We start from the raw sequence: 16703 nt of genomic DNA, 5'->3' as shown, positions 1-16703 counted from the left end.
GCGAGGTTAGTTCTACCGGGCGTGTTAGAAAAAACATCGCTAAATTCCTCAATTAACCTACGTAGTTCACGTTGCTGATCAGGAAGTAACTGTTCCCCCATCGAAATGTTCTTTGTGCTAGAGGGTTCTAGCTCGGGCCCTAAATCATCCTCTATATTGCCTGGGGCTATAAATAACACCTCTCTTGCCTGCCAGGGCTTTAATAAATTTATATGATAAATTTCTTTTTTGTTACGGCGATCGGGCTGTTTAATTTCGTAATTCACCTTTCCTATAGCCCGAATCACCTCATATGGCCCTTGCCATTTAGCACATAGTTTGGATTCCGCTGAGGGAAGTAGCAGCATTACTTTGTCTCCAGGTCGAAAAGTTCGGATTAATGCATTTTGATTGTAATGCTGCTGTTGTCGATGCTGAGCCGATCTGAGATTGTCTTGGGCCAAACGACCGACCAAATCTAGGCGATCTCTCAGTAGGAGCACATGCTGCACTACATTTTTGGACGAGCCTTTGTGCTCCTCCCACCCCTCTCTCAACAGATCGAGAATGCCGCGAGGCTGTCGGCCGTACAAGAGCTCGAAGGGGGAGAACCCTGTCGAACTCTGCGGCACCTCTCTCACCGCAAAAAGGAGGTAGGGAAGAAGCGATGCCCAATGTTTTTGCTCCTGATTCACAAATCGTCTCAGCATCGCCTTTAGAGTCTGATTAAAACGTTCCACCAAACCGTCCGTCTGTGGATGGTAAACCGACGTTCTGATGGGACGTATTTTTAGTAATTTATATACCTGCTGTAGCGTATTTGACAAGAAATTAGTTCCATGATCAGTCAATATCTCGTTGGGGATCCCTACTCTTGCCATAATCTGCACTAGTTCTTTGGCTATCGCAGCAGCACTAGTGGACCTCAATGGAACTGCCTCTGGGTATCGCGTTGCGTAATCTACCACCACTAATATATGCGTATACCCGGAGTCAGAAGGTAGCAAAGGGCCGACTATGTCCACTGCGATGCGTTCAAAGGGGGTGGAAATAATCGGCAGTGGGACCAAAGGGGCGGGGCGCACTCGACCCGGCGCTACTCTCTGGCAGTCTGGGCATGTGGCTACATATTTCGACACTTCCTTATAAAGACCTGGCCAAAAGAATCGAGCCAATATCCGTTCCCTTGTCTTGTCAACTCCGAGGTGCCCCGCAAAAGGGATATCATGCGCCAGCCTCATGACCTCCAGCCGACAAGACGGGGGGACCAATAATTGTGTTACAGGATGTCCTGTGCCCGCGGCCAGGTTTACCCTATATAGTAATTGCCCCTTGATAATGAAGTGTGGAAATACTAGTGCCCCAGCGCCTTCAACATCCTTACCTTCAATGGACCGGACCTGTCCCCGAATGTGCACCAGTGATGGGTCATTGTCCTGCTCCCACACTAGGTTCACATTCGAGTGCCACATGTCCGGTATATTGAGCGGGGCGGGAGTAACATCTGCCCTTGATGGCCCAGTAACCTCGCCCTCTCGGTCACACTGCGTTCCGACCCCCTTCGACTGACGTTTTTCACCGTTATAACAGGCTCCCACCAGCCCCCAGCCTTGTCTCATTAACGCTCCCTCCCATTTCCGCAGCCTTCTCTCTTTGTTTGTTTTTTTCGGCCGGAACAGGGAAGAGAACATTTCCGCTTGAAAGGGAAAAACATTACCAATCATTTCCCCTTCTACTTTTTCTGCCACATTTGCGTGTATGGCCGGGACTGCCCTTAATTTCAATAAATCTTTATAGTTGGGCCAGTCCCGACCCAGAATAATGGGATGTGGTAACCTTTCCGCTACCCCAACTACCAGGGAACGTTTCATCGGACCGACCGATAAATATGCTTTTACTGTGGGGTATGTTGCCGTGTCTCCATGGATACAGGAGATCGCCACCTGACCTTGTGGCTGCCACACCATACCGCCTAAGAGAGATGCTCTAATTAAGGTCTGACCACACCCTGTGTCCACTAATGCATGGGTTTTCACATTTCCAAAAATCACCTTAACAATACAAGGCCCCTCCCGACCATTTTTCCCTCGCTTACCCGCTTCAGATGCCAGATTACAGACGGCCACGTCACACTCCATCGCAGATGGGCATGACCTAGCCTGATGTCCCGGCTGGCGGCACCTAAAACAGGTAGGGGGAAAGGAGGGCACAGTATTAAATGGTCTGTCCCGCTGCTGGTATGGCAACGGGGCAGGGGCAGCACCTCTACCCCAGCTGGGGGCCAACCTTGGTCTCCATGAAGAGGAGGCAAGGTCGCCCATTGGGGTTGGTGCTCTTGGAGGTCGTTGAACCGGTCCTGGTGGTGGGGCTGATGGAGCAGAGAGAGGAGGTGGGGCTCGGCCGCTCCGTTGAGGTGGGGTGAGTAGCCCGGTCTGGGCGGATACCAGGGAGTCCTCGAAGTCCTCAGCGAGCTTGACTGCCTGTTCCAGGGTGTCGGGGTTGTGGCGCCGTATCCATCCTTGGGTCTCGGCGCCGACCACATGACAAAACTGCTCAATGACGATGGCCTCCCCCATCTGGGCAGTTGTTTTTAGCGCCGGGGTGAGCCAGTGTATCATGTGGTCACAGAGCTTCTGCGCGACCACCCTGGGGCGTACGTTCGGGGACCTCCTGTACTCCCTGAACCTCACTCGGTGCGTTTCCTCCGTAATGTTAAGACGGCGGAGAATAGCCAGCTTTACCAGGTCATATTGAGCGGCGTCGTCATCCCCCATCGCCTGGTAGGCTGCCTGCGCTTCCCCAATCAGGCAGGGTCCCAGCTGGCTTGCCCAGAACTGTCGGGGCCATGACGCGGTGGTAGCCAGCCGCTCAAATGCCACCAGGTATGCCTCTGGATCATCATCCGCCGTCATTTTCTGCGTCCGTGCTTTGGGCGCTCTGAAGCTGCATTCTGCTGATGCTGTGGGAGGTATTGCCAGCCCGACCCTCTCGATCAGCGCAGTGTACCTCTCCTCTCTCCGTCTTTCCTCCACCTCCCGTCTGCTGTCCAGCTGCTCCAGCAGCGCCGACAGTGTTGCGTAGTCCATCCTTACTTCTGACAACCACGTGTGGCAAAGTGGTAATGACGTGCAGGTGAGTGCAGTGCAGAAGAATCACACAGACAAACGTTGGTACAGGTGCAAGGGTGTTTATTTAAATTAATAAATGTCCAGAGCCTCAAGGCAAAACCTGTAACTAATAATAATGCTGGAAGTGATACAGCGGCGTGTATCACTTCTCGTTATAATCCTACGGGTTTGACCCGCAACCCCAAAGTCCCGTTCCGACACCCACACTAAACACAAACACAAAGACAGTGCGTGATTTAAGTGCTAAAAGGTGCAAAACAAAAGACAGTTCCAGTAGTGAAAAGGTGAGTGGTGAAGTCCGGGTTTGTCGCTGGCCTGCGGCTGCAGCTCCGGATCGTGCTCAGTAATCTTTAGTGAGACAACAACACACAAGACACACAGTGTTAGAACACAGACACAAAACACTCACGGTCGATCTCACAAACGGGCTCCTTCTTGGTCATATAATTTAACCATATGCAAAGGAACAGATCACTCAAGCCATGCCCCCTATTTATACCCTTGCCCATGACCCCGAGGTTAACGAGCGCATCCGCTCCTCCAGTCCTCGGATGCCACGCCGCTTACCGTCTGGGTCACTGAGCTCGGGTGCCATAGCTCCGCCCCCTTCCGAACTGACCGACTTCCATCTACCCTACGGAATAAATTGTCGTGCCATTTCATTAAGGGTACTCTGTTCCTCGTACACCGTGCTCTCACAGGTCGAAAGGGAGATCTAACACTAAGACTCATTCGATCTCTGTCACAGCGTGACATTACTATAAAAACCTGCCTGCTGTGTACTGTACACAGGACAATGACCACATGATTAAACTACAGCAACAAGCTCTTAGTTTAACCTGATTAGCACTAGTCTTGTACTGCCCCTTCTAAACATTTGCCACAGTAAAAAGCGTAGCAAAGTATAATAAAGCACAGTAAGCATGGTAAAGCCCAGAGATGTATGGTATAGCATAATAATAATACACATGGTAAACTAAGGGGAAAGCTTAGTATAACCACAGGAAAACAGCAATGCTACAGTGCAGACTTACAGTGGTAAACCATATACCTCCATATACCTTAATGTTTGTATTCGTTCATTTAACACAATTTATAAAATGCCAAGAATAGAATTGGAGTTCCAGTCTGTGCAGATATGTCACCACACCAGCACAGCTTGGGACTTTCAGAACCACTCTGCCTGATTCATGTGATTCACTGATTCACTTGGGGAGCCATTTTATAAGAGCAGTAACACATTCAGGGTGTTCAAATACGGTCCAATATCTGCAGGGCCAGCCTGTGTCACTGATCATGCTGATCTGTGTTGCCCCTGCAGACACAGACGAGTGCGTGCCCAGCCCCTGTGCCCACGGAGGGACTTGCCAGGACCTGCACAATGGATTTCAGTGCAGCTGCCCGCCACAGTGGACTGGCAAGACCTGCCAGCTGGGTAACTAATGAGACAGGGCCTCAATCCCCCAGCTGCTCTGAAAGGACATGATTTACATCCATACATATATCACATGATTCCTTATACCTGAATCTTGACATTAACATTATTTAACATACGTTATTGAGAGTATTAGATTCTTTAGAGCCAATAAATAATTAAATAAATAAATGATGTGAAATTTCCATTGCAGTTGGGGAAAATGCCATAATGCTTTTTGTACACGTAACAAATCCAGAATGAATATAAAAGGTGCCCATGATACGTTTTTAGATTTGCACAAAACATGTTTGTGCATTATTGATTTTCCTTGATCTACAATAGGAAATTAGAAATACAAAAATAAACTTAAATTCAATCACAAAGTTTTTTTTGGGTTTTTTTATTTGTATTTCTAAATTCAGCACTATTATATATAGTATAGAGTTTAATGGTTATGGATGATATATCTGCAGTACAGGAAATACAACAAAAAAAGGAAAGTTTTATTATGTATTATGTTTTCAAATCTTAACCTATTGTTTTGATCACAAAATTAAAATACAATAAGATAAAAGCCGGTCTTGTTGAATTGCGGGCTTGCAGAGTGTGTGACCCAGTCAGTGCTGTCCCGTACGTCCGTAACGAACCCCCTCTCCTCTGCTCCCAGACGCTGACGAGTGTGAGCTGCAGCTGTGTGTGAACGCGCTGGCCTGCAGGAATCTCATTGGAGGATATTTCTGTGTCTGCGCTCCAGGGTGGAGCGGACAGAACTGTGACATGTGTGAGTAGCAAACCTGACAAGCCAAAACACTCACGCTGCTGCTTACACAGGGGTACCCTTATACTCTGGACACTTTCATTTGGTATTCCCCTCTCCATTTGTACATGTTCAATTGATCCTCCTTTCATTCACAACAGGGAGCTAGTCCAGAACTCACAGTGCAGTGAAGCAGACAATCTGCTGCCTTCCACAGTGGCATCGTAATTAGACATGCAATTCTTTTTGATCTGCACCTGGACTGGGTGTGTATACAGGATGTAAGGAACAAGCCAACGCTGTGCAGATACTGCTTCCCCATGCCCTTATACTGCACTGTACTGGAGAAGTTCGTCATAGATATGTCAAAATGGAAGTGTGACAAAGACAGTCTGTCTGGCTGTATGCATGCCACACTTACATTTTTACACATGTCTGAAGCACGTACCCATTTAGAATGAACAGGAAATTCCTTATCACAATTTGGTGTAGACGTGTGTGTGTGTGTGTGTCTCATATCGTGAGAAGTATTTATTCAATTGTGATGGACATACGCCAGCACAAGCTGTGGAGAACGCCACGGTCTGGGGGCATATGAAGACAGCTGTCCATCTGTCTGCATGTTAGTTACAGTGAATTGAATGCTTTTTTTAATGCTGGAGGTGCCTGTATGTCATAAGGTCCCACATGCTGTAGGTGAAGGATCCCTTCTCGGGACGCGGGTGGCTGGTCACTGACGTGCTTGTCTGCTTGTTTCTTCGCAGGGAACGATCCCTGCCCTGGAGAGTGCCAGCATGGGGGGCAGTGTGAGGTATGTGTGTAACAGTAAGGGGCCGCGTGGGGTATGTGTGCTGGGGCAGTGAGGGTGCTGCTCCTCCAGGTGGTCAAACTCGTGAAATCTTACCTGTCATGCAGGTAAGCATGATACCACTGCGGATTGACAGATCTCACAGTCTGCATCCCTTAGGCAGTCTGTTCATTTTACTCGCTCTTCAGAGTATTCATTGCTGTCATTTACCAACCAGCTGCTCCCTGTAATGTCTGACACGACTTGCAGTCTCCCTGAAGACACTGCTGAGATGAAATAACCAGCCAATTAAAGGAGCAGCTCTCTGCAGAAATCGACTAACCCTAATTCTTTAAAACTTAGGTGAAAATAACTCAAGTAGACACAGATTGTGGCTGGTACCTTCATCATACTAGTGCTGCCTTCATATCTTGAAGATGCTACCAGCCCAAAGGTTTCTATAGCTAACTTGAAGAATCTCCTTACCAAGTTTCCACCAGTTCTGCATAATTTTGCTAAGTTTGACCTGAGCGTTTTTCATTTGTAAAGATATTCTTTAGCACAAGTTATGTCTGTTTTTTTATTTAGATTTATGACTATGTAATACAGTTAAGTGTTCGGTGGCTGCTCTAATCAAGTTGAGAGTATACATTCTCTTGCATTCTTTGTATGACGCGTCCAACTCTCTTCTCTCATGGGCCTGACACAGTAAAGAGGGCCTGAGAAATACACATTCGGCATGATCAGAGGTGGCCACCGACCACACAAACATGCAGGACAGGCCTATGGTGGATATAAGGAATGTGCATGTTCATAAATCACACCCTTACTCTGTTACTCCTGGTCTGGACTGGGGGTGTATGTATCTGACTGAGATGCTTGTCCTGCCCTTCCACTGTGTGACTGTTCCTGTGTGTTTTCTTGTCAGGACTCGCCGAGTGGCCACAGATGTCACTGCCTGCCGGGATACACAGGGCTGTACTGCCAGACCAGGCTGGGTGAATGTGCTAGCACCCCCTGCCTGAACGGAGGTCTCTGTACAGACCTGGAGGTTGGATTCCTGTGTCACTGTGCAATGGGTTTCACTGGCAAACACTGCGAGGTTAGTAGCATGCTCCCAGTACAGACCCCATGCATACCGTGTATAGATACAGCAGCTGTAATATATCCAGATAATCGCTAATCACATCGTCATGAACTTGGTCATTCCTAATCTATACTATTCTGTTCTAACTGAACTTTTTAATCATACTGATCGCTCCAAGTTTGAAATCCCAGTCGTGGCCGGGGGGGCAGAGGGGGCAGATTACTGACACACCTGTTGTTTCTTTGTTGATATGTTTATTTTCCAGACATATTATTTATCCGGCCACAACACTCCTTATTCTCTTCCTTCCTGTGTTACAGGTATTAGGAGCCCCATCTCCTGACCACACATAGGTTCCTATGGGCCTCTGTTGTAACACAGGAAAGAAGTGAAAATATAAGAGCATACTTTAATATAGGAGCAAAAAAAAACAAAAGCTTTTCCTCCAGATTTGTTTCCGCTTGTTTGTGTTGATCGATAAGTGCATGTGTTTATATTCACATGTAAGTGCATGGAGAAATGAGTTTATGCCATTGTAACTATAGTGCAAAAGCAAAAGTATGTTCGGTTCTTACATGTATAGAATGGATTTAGTCCAGTGGAGTCAAGTAGGCTGAAGGAGGCACTAGCTGGAACAGTTTCCTATTTCCATCACTGTGGAGGGAGGCATTGACATTGACAAAGACTCCCAGTGGAAACGTTTGTCATTGAATTTGGGAAGTTTCTTGTAGTGTTCCTATATTTAGCTTGATGTGGTGTTTTAATAGCTCAGGCACAGTACAGGCTGGGCTTTGTGGACGCTGAGTGGCTGACTTATTGTTTTCTCTTTCTGGGTTGTCAATATGGGATTGTGTTTTTATAGTCACGCACTCTTGTTGAAACCTGCAGCCCACACCTAGTTCAGCTCCCAGAGAGAGCCTTCCACCTGAGACAGTGTGTGTGTGTGTGTGTGTGTGTGTGTGTATAATATATTACTGTAGAAAATGTTGATGCCGGCACTACAGAAGTGTTCAGGAACAGCTTTTAAAATCCAGAGTGCCTCGTCCTGGGATATATGGAAATAGAAGTGTCCTCCAGTGAGAAATCCCATCGAAGGAGAAATTAAGACAGCGTTTCAATTAAGTCCAAAGCCCCAAGGAATTCTCTATACAAGCAATAGTCTTTAAACATATTTAAAACCACGGTAAACATACTAATGGCTAAATAGCATGAATAACAGTCATTATCAGTTTCAGGTGGTCATTCACACACACCTTTTAGATACAATTTTTGCAATTCAAATTCAGAAATATAAAAGTCAATTGCACATTAAATCGTAGTAGTTTTTACCTTACATTCAGTTATGGCAACGTTACATTGATATCATATTATTAATTTGGTCAGGAACTAAAGTACAACTTGAGCAATTTGTCAATTATACAGTGCCTTGCGAAAGTATTCGGCCCCCTTGAACTTTGCGACCTTTTGCCACATTTCAGGCTTCAAACATAAAGATATGAAACTGTAATTTTTTGTGAAGAATCAACAACAAGTGGGACACAGTCATGAAGTGGAACGAAATTTATTGGATATTTCAAACTTTTTTAACAAATAAAAAACTGAAAAATTGGGCGTGCAAAATTATTCAGCCCCCTTAAGTTAATACTTTGTAGCGCCACCTTTTGCTGCGATTACAGCTGTAAGTCGCTTGGGGTATGTCTCTATCAGTTTTGCACATCGAGAGACTGACATTTTTGCCCATTCCTCCTTGCAAAACAGCTCGAGCTCAGTGAGGTTGGATGGAGAGCATTTGTGAACAGCAGTTTTCAGTTCTTTCCACAGATTCTCGATTGGATTCAGGTCTGGACTTTGACTTGGCCATTCTAACACCTGGATATGTTTATTTGTGAACCATTCCATTGTAGATTTTGCTTTATGTTTTGGATCATTGTCTTGTTGGAAGACAAATCTCCGTCCCAGTCTCAGGTCTTTTGCAGACTCCATCAGGTTTTCTTCCAGAATGGTCCTGTATTTGGCTCCATCCATCTTCCCATCAATTTTAACCATCTTCCCTGTCCCTGCTGAAGAAAAGCAGGCCCAAACCATGATGCTGCCACCACCATGTTTGACAGTGGGGATGGTGTGTTCAGGGTGATAAGCTGTGTTGCTTTTACGCCAAACATAACGTTTTGCATTGTTGCCAAAAAGTTCGATTTTGGTTTCATCTGACCAGAGCACCTTCTTCCACATGTTTGGTGTGTCTCCCAGGTGGCTTGTGGCAAACTGTAAACGACACTTTTTATGGATATCTTTAAGAAATGGCTTTCTTCTTGCCACTCTTCCATAAAGGCCAGATTTGTGCAGTATACGACTGATTGTTGTCCTATGGACAGAGTCTCCCACCTCAGCTGTAGATCTCTGCAGTTCATCCAGAGTGATCATGGGCCTCTTGGCTGCATCTCTGATCAGTCTTCTCCTTGTATGAGCTGAAAGTTTAGAGGGACGGCGAGGTCTTGGTAGATTTGCAGTGGTCTGATACTCCTTCCATTTCAATATTATCGCTTGCACAGTGCTCCTTGGGATGTTTAAAGCTTGGGAAATCTTTTTGTATCCAAATCCGGCTTTAAACTTCTCCACAACAGTATCTCGGACCTGCCTGGTGTGTTCCTTGTTCTTCATGATGCTCTCTGCGCTTTAAACGGACCTCTGAGACTATCACAGTGCAGGTGCATTTATACGGAGACTTGATTACACACAGGTGGATTCTATTTATCATCATTAGTCATTTAGGTCAACATTGGATCATTCAGAGATCCTCACTGAACTTCTGGAGAGAGTTTGCTGCACTGAAAGTAAAGGGGCTGAATAATTTTGCACGCCCAATTTTTCAGTTTTTTATTTGTTAAAAAAGTTTGAAATATCCAATAAATTTCGTTCCACTTCATGATTGTGTCCCACTTGTTGTTGATTCTTCACAAAAAATTACAGTTTCATATCTTTATGTTTGAAGCCTGAAATGTGGCAAAAGGTCGCAAAGTTCAAGGGGGCCGAATACTTTCGCAAGGCACTGTATCAACTCTGTGAACAATAACTTACAATTCAAATGTGAATGAGATCTACAACAAATACACTTTCTAGACTTTTATAAAGATGAAACTAGCACACTACAAACTACTGTGTTTACGAAATTAACTGACTGTAACTCTTCATTACTTGCTGAAAGTCAACACCCATACGGCCTGATCAAAAACATACCAACGGGACAGTTCTTACACAATTTGATTTGTTTCGAAATTAGTAAATTTAAAGCTGGAGGGTATGACGATCGCAATTTAAAGTCAGCGATTCAAAAAGCTAAAGATACAGAACGGAATTATATTCTTAGAAAGAAAACAAAGATTTAAAGGTGACCAAACAATTTGCTTTTCTACTGAGTTTAATTCTCTGTCGAATGATGTTAGGGGGATCGTTTTAAAACCCTGGCCCATTTTGAAGAGCGATCTTTCCCTTAAGGAGATTATACAGGATAGTCCACCGCGTATTGCAGTCAAACGTGCCAGGAATATTAGAGATATGTTAGTTCATTCGTTTAGCCCTCAAATTGATCAAACTAAATCGTGGTTGCCAACCCCTCCTGATGGTAATTTTAAGTGCGGACATTGTACACATTGTTCCAATACAACTAACACTAAGTATTTTGTTCACCCCAGATCTGGCAGAAAAATACAAATGAAAGGTTTTATTAATTGCAATACCACTGGTGTAATTCACATGCTGACATGCCTGTGTGGACAGGTGAGCCAAACAAAAAGAGCTTTAAAATTACATATTGCTGAACATATTGCAGTTAGAAATAATAACTATAGGTTACAGATGTAACCCTGGTTCCCTGAAAGAGAAGATGTCCAAATGGTTCTAGCGCTTGTAATGCAAGTATCCAATGTGCCTCTCGTCGCAGAAGGAGGTCCACTAGATTGCCACCCCGAGTAAGGACAGTGACCCTCTTCACACCCACAAATCTTATGTGAATGTGGAGAAGATCCATGTCCAGCTTTCCTATAATGTTTCGCAATAGAATAATCTTGGTTCCCTTTCAATTCGAAGATGACCGCCAATGATACTTTTGGCATATGTCTGCTTGTCAGGTATTCGCTGAGCATTTTATATCAAAGCTGCCGATAAGCCCCTCTGCAGAGTGACGTCGTCGGTCCCGCCTCCCAAGGTAATAAATAGTCACTGTGCGGAGACGTCAGTCTCTTTTGCATTGAGCCCGCGAATGCGAGTGATGTGAGTCCTCGAGGCACAGAGGGTGTCGAACACCGAGGTACCGAGGCTATGGAGCACCCGGGGCCCGAGGGTCTCGAGGGTACTGGAGCGCAAGGCTAAAAAGACCTTGAAGCATACAGTTATTATTATTATTATTATTTATTTATTAGCAGATGCCCTTATCCAGGGCGACTTACAATTGTTACAAGATATCACATTATTTTTACATACAATTACCCATTTATACAGTTGGGTTTTTACTGGAGCAATCTAGGTAAAGTACCTTGCTCAAGGGTACAGCAGCAGTGTCCCCCACCGGGGATTGAACCCACTGAGTCCAGAGCCCTAACCACTACTCCACACTGCTGCTCCTCGAGGATGCCGGAGCACTGAGGTACCGAGGCTCTAGAGCAGTGTGGCACCGAAGGCGCTGCTGCACAGGGCTCGAAAGGCCTCGAGGCGTCGAAACGGTGAGGCGTGTAGCTCTCGAGGCACTGAGGATGCCGAAGCACCGAGGCATGAAGCCACCGATGTCGGTAAGCACTTGAACACCGAGGACCCGAGGGTACCAGGGGCGTCAAGGCCTAGACACGGGGGCGCCGAACCACCAAGTACCAAGGGCAAAGCACCAAGGTACTGGGCTGTGTGTCTGTGTCTGGGCTGCTTGCAGTCACACAACCAGGAACAGCGAGTAGCTTGCAACGGTGTGGAGCGTAGCCTGCAGGCAGTTGCAGTGCAGTCACACAACCAGTGCAGCTCGAAGCTTGCAGTGGAGTGGAGCACCCAAGATGGCATCCAGACCGCGTGGAGCGCAACCGGTGCAGTGCGTAACTTGCAGCGTGGTAGTACAGTCACGGACCTGGAGAAGAGCAGACAGAAAAAGAAAACACACCTGTTTTTTGTTTTTTTTTTTACACAAGAACACACTGCCAAGGCCCAATGAAGGAAGCGCACGGTTGTCATTTATTTTTTGTACTGTAACAGTAAAATCAATAGTAATCGGCCGCGCACACCGAGTGGGCGTACTGAGGTTGCCCAGAGTCCTCGAGTCAACAGCGACTGCAGAGCGAGGCTGGACTCGCTGGAGGGTCGTGTTCTCCCTTCTCGTTGTTTTTTTTTTTTTTTTTTTTTTTTTTACAGCTGCAAAAAGCAGAGGAAAACTATAGTAAGGAACAGAGGTTAGAAAGCAGCCTAGAATCGCTAGGCGATGTAGGCTGTTGAAGAATATTTTTTTTAACGCTTCAGTTGCAGAGTTTCTGATTCCGGGGAAATGGCAAGCCTACTTCCAGCAATTAATTGCAAAGGGAACTCCAGAAAAAACTTGCAGAAGGAGCTGTAGAGTCAATCACAACTGGAAAAGGTTAGAGTAATACTCACCCACCTTATCTACCTGTCTGTGAAAGGCAAAAGAGACTGATGTCACTGCGCAATGACTATTTATTACCTCGATGAGGCAGGACCGACGACGTCACTCCGCGGAGGGGCCTATCGGCAGCTTTGATATAAAATGCTCAGCGAATACCTGACAAGCAGGCATATGCCAAAAGTATCATTGGCGGTCATCTTCGAATTGAAAGGGAACCAAGATTATTCTATTGCGAAACATTATAGGAAAGCTGGACATGGATCTTCTCCACATTCACATAAGATTTGTGGGTGTGAAGAGGGTCACTGTCCTTACTCGGGGTGGCAATCTAGTGGACCTCCTTCTGCGACGAGAGGCACATTGGATACTTGCATTACAAGTGCTAGAACCATTTGGACTTAATGAGGAGTTGAATCTGTGTGCCCTAATTTAAATCGCAATGACTGTATTTTATGTTATGTGATATTTGATGGATCGTGCTAACTGAAAGACATTGGAAAGTAACAATTCTACTGTGTGTCATCTGGGTAATGTGCTGAATGAATGCGGTTCATTATTAAGAAATGCGTACTGGGCATTTGAACAAGAAATAGTAGAACTGCTACGATTTAATGTGCAATTGACTTTGATATTACTGAATTTGAATTGTAAAAATGGTATCTAAAGGTGTGACAATGTATAGAATAATTGTACATTTTTTAAATGAATGACTTGATTGCAGTAATAGATTCATTGATTGCTTTCTATTGAGAGACGCACTGGACATTTTCCAAATGATAGAGTCATTTTGGATGGAATGATGATGCAATTTGATGTCCTTGAACTCTAATTGTAAGAATAACCGAATTCTATGATAGTTGTAAAATGTTTTGTGATGATAATTGATTGCTATCCCCCACAAATGTTAGTGCCGATTTGTAATATGTGTGAGTGAATGACCACCTGAAACTTATAATGACTGTTATTCATGCTATGTAGAGGGAGGCGGCTCCTTCCTTGTTCAAAATCTCTATTGTGCTCGGAGGAAGACCTACGGGTTGAAACGTGTAAGCCATTAGTATGTTTACCCGGAATTTTAAATATGTTTAAAGACTATTGCTTTTATTGAGAATTCCTTGGAGCTTTAGACTTAATTGAAACAGGAGTTGCTGTCTTCATTTCTCCTTCGGTGAGATTTCTCACTAAACATTCATTAAGTTTTGACTTCTGCAAAAAAAAACTTAATCTGTACACTGAAGCAATACAAGCAATTTAATTGAAGGCTAGAGGGTTTATGTAACTGTGCCAGACCACACCAATATTCACATTAATACATTACACACATTTTCACAGAGCGTGTCTAGACTCTGTATAACCTCCTCTAATTATTCCCCACATTGTAAATATCCTTTATAATTTTGTACTATGGTAAATTTTGCAGTTTCCACATGCTTTAATCCTTGGTTATGCCATGCATTTACCATGGTTTGCCATGTTTTTAACATACTTTACCATACCCCTCTGGGCGTTTCCATGCTTTCACTGTGCTTTGTTACACTTTGCTGGGCTTTTACTACGGGACACTTTTATGAAGGATACTGTCATAGTGGATACCTACGTTTCAACTCCTCCAATGCAGGGTGACAAGGTATAGAGGTAGAAAGGTTAAACAGAGCTCTGAATTGTCTTGTGAATGAACGCACAGAAGACTGCAGCTTTGACAGGCCCCCAGACTGCCAGTGCTGTCTCAGTCCCAGAGCCCCTGCTCTATAAAATAAAGTGAAACAGCGACAGGTTGCTAGGCGACCCTGTTTTATAAAAGCAATCCACATCGCAGAGGTTAAGTAGCCTCGTCTCTCTGGTAATGTACTGTGGCTTGAACACAGCGCTGAGCTCCCCACAAAGGGGAAGCCATTATACAGTCTGCAGACTCCCAGAGCACTTCACTTCAGCAGTGCATGTCCCTGCATCAGCTTTAATATGCAGTGTCTGATGCTGTGGTCCCTGTAGCTAACTTACACCTTACAATGCCAGCAATATTTATTAAGTGTATTTTAGTATTTCTAAATGAGCACGTGTGGCAAAGTGGTTAACTGTGTGCAGGTGAAGATAATGCAGCAGTGATTAATAAACAGACAGACAATTATAATCCAGGTGCAAAGTTGTTTAATGGTTTTTAAATCCAATGGCCTGATGGCAAAACAACAGTAAATAATAACAATGGTAATGAAGCAATACAGCGGCGTGTTTTGCTCATTTGTAATCTGCGGGTTTGCCCCCGAAATAATAACAGTCCAGTTTTTAGTTCACCCGCACGTAACACATACACAGACATCTGTCCACAGTGTGTGCTCTAGTGCTCGTGGTGAATACAGTTCTTTAGTGACAACAAAAGTGCAGTGTTGTTGATCCGGGTTTAGTGCTGGCCTTTGGCGACAGCTCCGGATCGTGTTAGCCGTCCAAATAATTACAAACAGTGTTATTAACGACAAACAAAAACAAACAAAACACTCATGTTTCACAACACAGGTTCTCCTTCTGGTTATTTAATATAACCATTCACACAGGAACAGATCACATCACTACATCCCCTTTTTATAAGGTCACCCATGACCTCTTGGTCAACGAGCACATCCGCTCCTCCAATCTGTGGATGCCATGTCGTTTCCCATCCTGGTCACTGAGTTTGTGTACCGTAGCTCTGCCCCCTTTCTAGAAGGCTGACTTCCACCTAACCCTGGTAATAAACTGTCGTGCCATTTAGTACAAGGTACTCTGTTCCCTTTACACAGTGCCCTCGGGAGGGAGATCTAACACCAAGAATCATTTGACCTCTGTCACAGTACTATTGAGTGTTTAATAGCTATGGATGTGTTGTAGATCAGACTCACTCCAGATGCTACATCTTAATAGGGTTTTCCTGGAGAGCAAACAAATCGAAAATAATCAATCCTGCTGTTTGCCCTGTAGGTGGTGCTGGACCTGTGCAGTTCCAACCCTTGCCAGCAGGAGTCGCTGTGCCAGAGCACCGAGGGTGGCTTTCTGTGTGCCTGTCCCGAGGGCTACGAAGGCAAGGACTGCATGAGCCTGAAGGACCCCTGCCATGGAGCGCACTGCCAAGGTAGGCCAAGGGGATGCCTGTTTAGAACAGGGCACCACACAGTCACGTTCACATTCATTTTAGGCAGTTGTAGGTGACATTTTCAAACAGGTTTATTAAGGGATTTTTAGGGCAACATGGTGAAAATAGTTATGGGTTAAACCCATCCCTACCAACAATCACAGGTATGGTCATTCCCCATTTAGGTAACTGAGTGCTAATTGGGAAATGGCCGCTCTAAGTCTCTAGGGGGCGCTATCCCATTCTGACACCAAACAGTGTTTTTATACATGTGGCCATTCCCCTATTAGCACTCAATTACTACACCTGTGATTGTTGGCAGACGGATTAAACCCCATCCCTGCCAACCTTACATTTCCACACACACACACTGTTTACACATGAACAGCTTCTGCCCTGCAATAGCCCCCTACAACTAGCTTTTTAAAAAAAGGTGCCTTAAAAACAGCTGCTGAAAGTTGCCTGGGATCTCCTGGCCTTGAGACTTCAGTGACAGTTTTAACCAGAGGTGCAATCTGCCAGCAACCTTCGAATGGACTATCAGAGAGATAATAATGGACAGTGATCAATGCACTGAGAAAACAAGAAGCAAACGGAGTGTGTAGACTGCACGAAATACAACTGAAAATGCCTGTGCTTATTATTATACATAGAAAAAGCGAGAAGCAACAACGCCTTCAAATGCCTTCAGCTACAACGGGAACATGCATGCACAAGTAATATAATATAATATAATATAATATAATATAATATAATATAATATAATAAAGGTGGGGCTCAGAATAGAGCACCGAGGGCTTCATCGATCAATGAATGATTAATTGAGACTCACAAAAG

At 44.9% G+C, this 16703-nt stretch overlaps 1 protein-coding gene across 1 annotated transcript in view; it reads left to right on the top strand.

Annotated features, from left to right (window-relative positions):
* Positions 1 to 15935, top strand: part of LOC131736096 (protein jagged-1b-like) — a gene marked incomplete at both ends in the record, with an annotated part of 32699 nt that extends 16764 nt beyond the window's left edge. Inside the window, 5 exons of the mRNA XM_059021803.1 lie at positions 4429 to 4542; positions 5192 to 5305; positions 6046 to 6092; positions 6997 to 7170; positions 15716 to 15935. Coding sequence (XP_058877786.1) covers positions 4429 to 4542; positions 5192 to 5305; positions 6046 to 6092; positions 6997 to 7170; positions 15716 to 15935 — 669 coding nt within the window. The remainder of the gene's footprint in view (positions 1 to 4428; positions 4543 to 5191; positions 5306 to 6045; positions 6093 to 6996; positions 7171 to 15715) is intronic.
* Positions 15936 to 16703: the final 768 nt, after the last annotated feature.

This window comes from Acipenser ruthenus, unplaced genomic scaffold (assembly GCF_902713425.1).
Source record: "Acipenser ruthenus unplaced genomic scaffold, fAciRut3.2 maternal haplotype, whole genome shotgun sequence".
NCBI lineage: Eukaryota > Metazoa > Chordata > Actinopteri > Acipenseriformes > Acipenseridae > Acipenser > Acipenser ruthenus.
The sequence above is the reverse complement of the archived record's forward strand: the minus strand, read 5'-3'. Positions and strand labels throughout refer to the sequence as shown.